This window comes from Oncorhynchus gorbuscha, linkage group LG07 (assembly GCF_021184085.1).
Source record: "Oncorhynchus gorbuscha isolate QuinsamMale2020 ecotype Even-year linkage group LG07, OgorEven_v1.0, whole genome shotgun sequence".
NCBI classification, from domain to species: Eukaryota; Metazoa; Chordata; class Actinopteri; order Salmoniformes; family Salmonidae; genus Oncorhynchus; species Oncorhynchus gorbuscha.
Window position 1 is genome coordinate 30,486,534 of NC_060179.1, and position 7,479 is coordinate 30,494,012.

At 44.6% G+C, this 7,479-nt stretch overlaps 1 protein-coding gene across 7 annotated transcripts in view; it reads left to right on the forward strand.

Annotated features, from left to right (window-relative positions):
* The first annotated feature begins 1,218 nt into the window (after positions 1 to 1,218).
* Positions 1,219 to 7,479, forward strand: part of myom1b (myomesin 1b) — a 37,825-nt gene continuing 31,564 nt past the window's right edge. Inside the window, exons 1-6 of one of the 7 annotated variants that reach the window (XM_046356147.1) lie at positions 1,219 to 1,463; positions 2,182 to 2,358; positions 4,983 to 5,036; positions 5,380 to 5,511; positions 5,639 to 5,813; positions 6,995 to 7,152. In XM_046356147.1, the coding sequence (XP_046212103.1) occupies positions 2,183 to 2,358; positions 4,983 to 5,036; positions 5,380 to 5,511; positions 5,639 to 5,813; positions 6,995 to 7,152 (695 nt within the window). In that variant the 5' untranslated portion in view covers positions 1,219 to 1,463; position 2,182. Of the gene's footprint in view, positions 1,464 to 2,127; positions 2,359 to 4,982; positions 5,037 to 5,379; positions 5,512 to 5,638; positions 5,814 to 6,994; positions 7,153 to 7,479 lie in introns of all 7 variants that reach the window. The other 6 variants (XM_046356146.1, XM_046356148.1, XM_046356150.1 and 3 more) reach the window with 6 other exon arrangements.

The following is a 7,479-nucleotide window of genomic DNA, read 5'->3' on the forward strand; positions in this document are numbered from 1 at the left end:
AAGTTGTAACAAGTAAAGAGTGAACCACAGACTGTTGTCTTGCAGTGCCATGCATGTGTAGGCCTCGTCTTAGATTCTTCATCGCTTCAGTATTCACTCACTACTCAGGGAACGTCACGTTTGTCAATTTCACATGCAGGGTCAAAAGACTATTGCCTGCAAGGAGTGGAGTTCCATCCAGACTCCAATGACAAGGAAATATAATAAAATGATGGGTATGAGCTTTCTCTCTCTCTCTCTCTCTCTCTCTCTCTCTATCTCTATCTCTCTCTATCTCTATCTCTATCTCTCTCTCTCTCTCTCTCTCTCTCTCTCTCTCTCTCTCTCTCTCTCTCTCTCTCTCTCTCTCTCTCTCTCTCTCTCTCTCTCTCTCTCTCTCTCTCTCTCTCTCTCTCTCTCTCTCTCTCTCTCTATATATATATATATATATATATATATATATATATATATATATATATATATATATATATCTCTCTCTATCTCTCTCTCAGACACACACACACAGACACTGCGCCATCACAAACACAAACAATGCTAACCGGCATTTGTTGTGTGGCACAGGCAAAAATAGCATGGCTATAGTTAGTCACAGACACAGCTGAAGCTCTTCTGGTGAGGAGCCAAGACAACCGTTCGTCAAATGTAGGAATATTGGCACAGGCACAGTATGAGACGGAAATTCCACCTTTTATTCCTCTTGAAGATGAAGTCCAGGTTATGGGATCAGGAGGTCAGCCCAGTAAGACCGATCAGAGTGGTATATAGGCCTACCTGGCAAAATAAGATTAAAATGAAGAGGAATATCACTTCATTGGCACACAAGGTCTAACCAAAATGTCATGTTCATGTCAGGCACTACAGTGACCTTTCCATATGTGAATATGATGTATTGACAATAACCTTGATAGTCATTAATACATGTAAGGTATACCGTATAAGGAAATACCGATGTTTAAATACCATACTTATAAAGTAATCAGTTAACGGGACACTGACGATGAGTAATGACCATACTCTTTAAATGGTGTCAAAAATACAGCAACGCTGAGTGATGACAGGCTGCAGATGTTTTGTACAGTAGGCCTAGCATAGCCTTCAATATAGGCCAACAGGTGGAGTCATTTTGAACGTTGCAAATAAGTTGTACTCGGCAATGACCAACATATTCACATTTAACTGAACTAGGTTGGGTGTGCTGCTGTCTTCTGAGAGTTCAGATAGCGTCCCTCCGTTCTGCTCCCGTCTATATTTATCAGGCCTGCTCACCATAAAAGGACGCGTCTGCGGCTTGGCCATTCCTCCCAGTGCCAATATTATTTTTGTTGAGTAGACGGCTGCCCTGTCCTCTGCTACCGCACCTACCTGCGGAGTTGCCTGGATATTAAGCGTTGTTGGCTTACACCTGGAGTTGGATCACTTTTTCCTTTGCTATAGCAGCAGCAGTTGGTAGCTTTTTGACCTAGGTAAGTGATGTCAAAATAAATTACCGCTCCATCACAAGAATAGGAGTTTTATATATATTGACAATTTGTTGCTGAATATTATTGTGGGTTTTGTGTGCATGTCGATGGTGTGATTTTTTTTGCCTTGTGATCCTGTGCTATGTCAGCCTCCGTGCACTCACTGATATTTGGAATTTCAGATTCACAAGCTCTCCTCACTCTAAAATGGTGCCCTATTGGATTAAACAAATGCACCCGTTGCTTTTAGAACAGGTTACAGTCCTTAATTATTTAACAAATCTGAAAATCTTTTAATTTAAATGCAGTAAGTATAGGCCTAGAACCATTAGAAAAATCCTTAAAGATTCAAATTCTACATCTATCCAATTCTATTTGGCTATTTAAACTATTAGAAAAAGTTGATAGTAGATTGAGTTATGTGCACAGTGCATTGGACATAAATATGACACCCAAAAATGTTAGAAAAATCCCCTCTAATCCAATAGAGACAATGAAGGTCATAACCTTTCCTCTGTAATTATATAAAGTAAAACAATAACAACAATTTATTATCAGGACAAATTGTAAATGAAAACCAAACATTAAACAATTAAAAGCTTACAAAAATAGACTACATTTTGGAGCAATGCTAACTGTATTGAACAAAACCATTCTCAAACACTAGCTAAGCCGACAGGCAGACTACAAAAGACTCGGGCTGAATTCAGGGCTTGTGCAGGATGTCGGGATCCACACCTTTCTACCAGAAACATCACCGCCACTATGACCGTGGTTACCGCAGCAAGGAGTTGGAATCGGCTGTTAGCCAGTACCAGTCAAGCAGCAGCAGCAGCTATGCCGCCCGTCGCAGCAGCAGCAGAGCCAGTGCCAGTGCCGCTCTCAGTGCCAGCAGTGGGTAAGAAGGAGGAAGACACCCAGCAGTACAGTAGCTCTGGTCCATATCCATCCCATCCATACTGGTGTCAGAAGATACCTCTGCTGTCCTCTTAACCCCCACCCCCCCCCCCCCACCCCCCACCACCATATCATACCACCTATCTTGGTGGTCCCCGCTTAGTAACCATCATTTCTCGGCTTCTACCAATTTTCTTTTTTTCTCCTCCACTTCCTGCTTCTACACCTGCCGTGTTAAGGTTTTCTACCACTCCCAGTAACGTTCTACAACCTTACCTATTTTCTCTAAAAACATTCTAAAATTATAGAATATGTCTGTGAATCCTGCATGAAATTCCAAGGAGCCCTAAGCATGGATACTGTGCATCCCAGCTTTCATAGCGGTGTTTGCTGCACGCTGCCCCGACTGCTTCTGAACAAATGCACTTTTTCTTTTGAGACTAACCCTTCCCACTATAGTTCAGTTTACCAGAAATAGGACAAACTCAGATTCACATTGACTCGGTCGTCATAAAATGTTTGCCGAAGGTTGGGTAGAAGCAAGCTTTAAAGGAATGTTATATAATTCAATGGTATGGTGTGTGGCTTATAGACTGAAATTGCATCCTGGCCCGTGCATACCATGTCCCAGGGAATGTGAGCTGTGGTAATTATCTCTTCGAGTTGTCTAAACCCCAGTTTCATTTGTTTCCTTTCTGAAAGTCGCGTTTCCCTATTAAGAGGTTTTATTTTGTTCAGCCAGTGCACTATTCCGTTGGGACTTTATCTCACACTAAGCAAAGACTTTGAGTGAGTCCATAAAGCATATGGCTTCTAAGCATACTTCTCCTAGAGCCTTCTGCTTCTTTGTGCTCTGGAGACATGGTTTGAAGTTGCCTCTGAGTTAAGGTGCAGAATGACAGATTTTTACCTTGTCAGCTCGGGGATTCGATCCAGCAACCTTTCGGTTACTTGCCCAACGCTCTTACCTGCCAGGCTACCTGCCGCCCCTGGGACATTAATTGCTGTTTGAATTCTTTATTTTATTGGACGAAGGCGTGTTGAAATGTTGGGGGGGGGTCTTTCTTTTAGGAGCACCTGGCCTCTCTGTAGTGTACATACAATACACTGGCCTTGACAGTGTGCATGGGAGGTCAAAGGGTGTCTGTGTAGCTAATGGTCCCTCATTTGGGCCTTCATGATTGAACCACATGCTTTCAGGAATTTACCCAGCTTTCCCTGTGTTTATTATAGTCTGATGATGATGGTGACATACTGACGATGGTGACATACCAGCAGTTATGAACTGGAGATGTTTATGGTATTGTGCTGACATACCAATTGTTCCGCTAGGAATACTAATTGAATGCGGATTGCCTTTTCTGCATTCACATTCTGGAATAAGAGCGCGCCTTATCGTAATCCATCTCGATGAGTGTTTTTCCAACCCTGATCCTACAATGCCAAGTTGCATTCTCAGGGGTCCTTGGGGGTTGGGACGGGGAAACAGTGATCCTGATGGGTTTGCTTTTCTGTTTCATAGGCGTCAGTGTTCTGTCGCACCTTCTCCCTGTTTACACTGACAGAGACTCGTCCAGGCACTGTGTGGGTTTGGTAGGTTCCTCCCGTTCACCCTTTTTGCTCCTGTGGTCCTCCCACCCTCTCCTTATCAGCACTTTGACACTGTCACCCCCCCCCCAACCCCCCACGAGGGCCCCAGAAGCTGTCACCCTGTTCCCAGAGCTATTCCCAGGGAGAGGGTCTAGAATCTATATTACTCCCTTGTGAACAGCCCATACTACACAGTATGCTGTGAGGGACCTGTGGGGAGTACAGAGACACGATGTGAAAATTGTCTTGGTTTATGAGACGTGCTTCCTGAGCTCTGGTGGTATTTTCTCTATTAAACATGTTCTTATGTGTTGCGTCTCTGCTTTAGTTGGAGATCGACTGCCAGCATCCTCCTGGAGAATGACTCCAATCCTGATCCCACCCTCCATTCTCAAGGATCTGGCCTGCGTTTGTTGTACGGGATTATCACGTGTGATATGAGCCACGTGTTGGTTGTATGCACATTGCAGACACATACGTGATGTGTGGGGCTCTGTTTCTTATTCCCTGGCGATTTGTTTGGCCAATAATGCGCAGTACTGTGCACAACCTGTTGATATTGCGAGAATCAATTTGGTGCAACCCAAATAATGGTCGTGCTGAGTGTTCGGTTCGTAGAGTTTCAGGTTGGTGGGGTTTTCAGCTGCGGATCACTCCTCTCCTATTCCTTTTTCAAGTGGGATGAGGTCGCCTGCGTGTCTCCCCCCTTTCACCTCCTCTCCTTTGACCACCATGTTTCATTTCATTCCATCTCGTTGGTCCATTTTATGTGTGTGTGTGTGTGTGTGTGTGTGTGTGTGTGTGTGTGTGTGTGTGTGTGTGTGTGTGTGTGTGTGTGTGTGTGTGTGTGTGTGTGTGTGTGTGTGTGTGTGTGTGTGTGTGTGTGTGTGTGTGTGTGTGTGTGTGTGTGTGTGTGTGTGTGTGTGTGTGTGTGCAAAGAGTTTGAGATAGTAAAACAAGTGTCAAACGCCGCACACTGCTGACGACAGACGGCCGGCCGTGTCTTAATTCTATCTTTTGATTTTGTCATTGCAGACATGTCGTTGCACTGCATGAACGAACGACGCCTATCCCTTGTAGCTACACCAGGTTTGTTGGTAGACGATGCACTGCTGTGCACAGGGTTCTTCTCTTTCCTCTTTGCACAGTTTGAGAGATTGAATAGAAATGCAGATAAATGCGCCAAAGTCACCCTCCTGGTTGATAATTCATTTTGAACTTAACTGCTGTGCTCAGGTTTTTATCTATTTTTGTTGCACAGTTTGAGATCGTTACCAAAACAAAATGCTGCTAAACCCACCTAAGCCACCCTCCATGTTGATGATTAATATGCCCCGTAACTTAATTTCTCCTCCTCATCCACCCCTCCAGATTACATTCACCTTAGTTGGATGTTATTACACTGCTGTACTGACACTATCCTGTGTCTTAGACTTAGTTCCTCATACTCTGGCCTGGAGGAGAGCAGACTGAGCCCAATGCCCAAGAGAGCCAAGCCCACCTACCTGGCTATGGACAAAGAGAACCAGATTATCGGCTATGTAGTGCCCATCTTCAGGGGCAGGTAAACGAGCCATCGACCTTTGAACCTTAGTGATTTCTTTTTTTTCTTCAGCGAGTGGTTCTGACCAATGACCATGAAAATAACCCCACTGCCCACTCCCCTCCCTGGCTTTGCTCCCCCACCCTAGTCAGGAATATGCCAGTGGGTTTTCGGATACTGAGGAGGCCCGGGTGAAGGAGAGTGCTGGATACATGGCCCGGAGGAATCTGTTCACCAGCGGGTTGGAGATGGAGCGGACGGAGCAGACGTCTAGGAAGGTGTCCATGCGCGAATCAGCCGAGCGCATCTCCCTGAGCAAGAGGGTTAGTTCAGGATCCTGATAGGATCATATAGGAGAGTGTGTTCCTTTGTCACATCACATTGAGGAATACTGGATAATACTCTCCCTCCTGGCAGCAGAATGGGGAATATTTAGTCTTTGTGACGTCTTAGAGGGTGGGATTCCATTGTGACATCACATTGGGTAATACTGGAAAATACTCTCTATCGTGATATCGTAATGCATTATAGTTAGTTTGTTGACTTCTGACTGGACAATTCTTTCTCTTTGTTAGATCACAGAGTGACATTGTTTCCCTCAGTGGCGTCATAGAGAAGAGTATTTATTTACCTTTGTGACATCACAGAGAAGAACATTCACGTTTGTGACATCACAGAGAAGAACATTCACGTTTGTGACATCACAGAGAAGAACATTCACGTTTGTGACATCACAGAGGGAACACCTTAAGAAATCCATTAGCAAAGTATCACAGGAAAACTATTGCCACAAGAGCGATGTTTCAGTCCATTGATTCATTCTTCTCTGCTTCCACTCCCCTTGGAAGCTTATTTGTGTCCCTCACTCAAGTGTTTATGCCAAGGAATATCCTGCTCATAAGAGCTACAGTAACCATTGAGTGGGGGGGGGCACACACTATATTTAGACTATCACCCCTCTGCCAACACGTCATGTCACTGGGTGAGACGTTCCTCAGGAGCTCTGGTTTCTTAAGACACAGAGGGGTAGTGTCCATCGAGTGTTGTCGGATGATGTGTTAAGGGTTATTGGATCCAGAAGTAGGTTTTCATACCCATAGTTATTCCGAGATCATAAATCAATGACTCATTAGGACTTCGCTGTGACCAGAGAAGTGCATGGAGTCTGCATATGTAAAGAGGTCAGATGCCCGAATCCATAACTTGATATCAGCCCATGTAACTTTTTTGTATTTGTACTTTTGTTACTTACACAGATATCAAGTTAGGATTCAGCTCTGACTCATTACCTCGCAAATGCCTTGTAAAATGCCTTGTGTTTGTTTCGAGGATGCATCATGAATTGATGGGCAAGGGTTTTCTGCCAGGGTTCTGGAGGTATAGTGTTTTACTGTTGCACCATGAGAATGTGCTATGATAATGTGCTGTGCCTGTTATGCCTGAGAATGTGTTGAGCCGCCTTGCGAAGGCTCTATGAAGGCTTAATGAACACATTGATCCCCAGATCTATGAGAACGAGGAGCACCACAAGCGTATGAACAAGGATAGCCTGATGCACGCCCCAGAGTTTGTGATTAAGCCTCGCTCCCACACGGTGTGGGAGAAGCAGTGTGTCAGGCTGCACTGTACTGTCTCTGGGTGGCCAGACCCACGGGTTGTCTGGTGAGTACTGCACTCACACACACATGCACATACATGCACACGCACACACCTCCCTGGATACACCTTAACATGACCAAGTGATCACTAACACAATACACACCAGAATCAATCCATTATGGATAGAGCATTAGCAATTATGTCCCTCTCAATCCTATCCTCATGTCATCGCACTTAAAAACTATAAAACACACTATAAATACTTCTCTGGTGTCTATTTAGCTGGCGTCTCTATGCTGATTCAGAGCTGTACTTTAACACTCCATTGTCCTGCTTTTCATCCCCCTCTCTGCTTCCCTTGCCTTCTCTTCTCTCCTCTTTCCACAACAA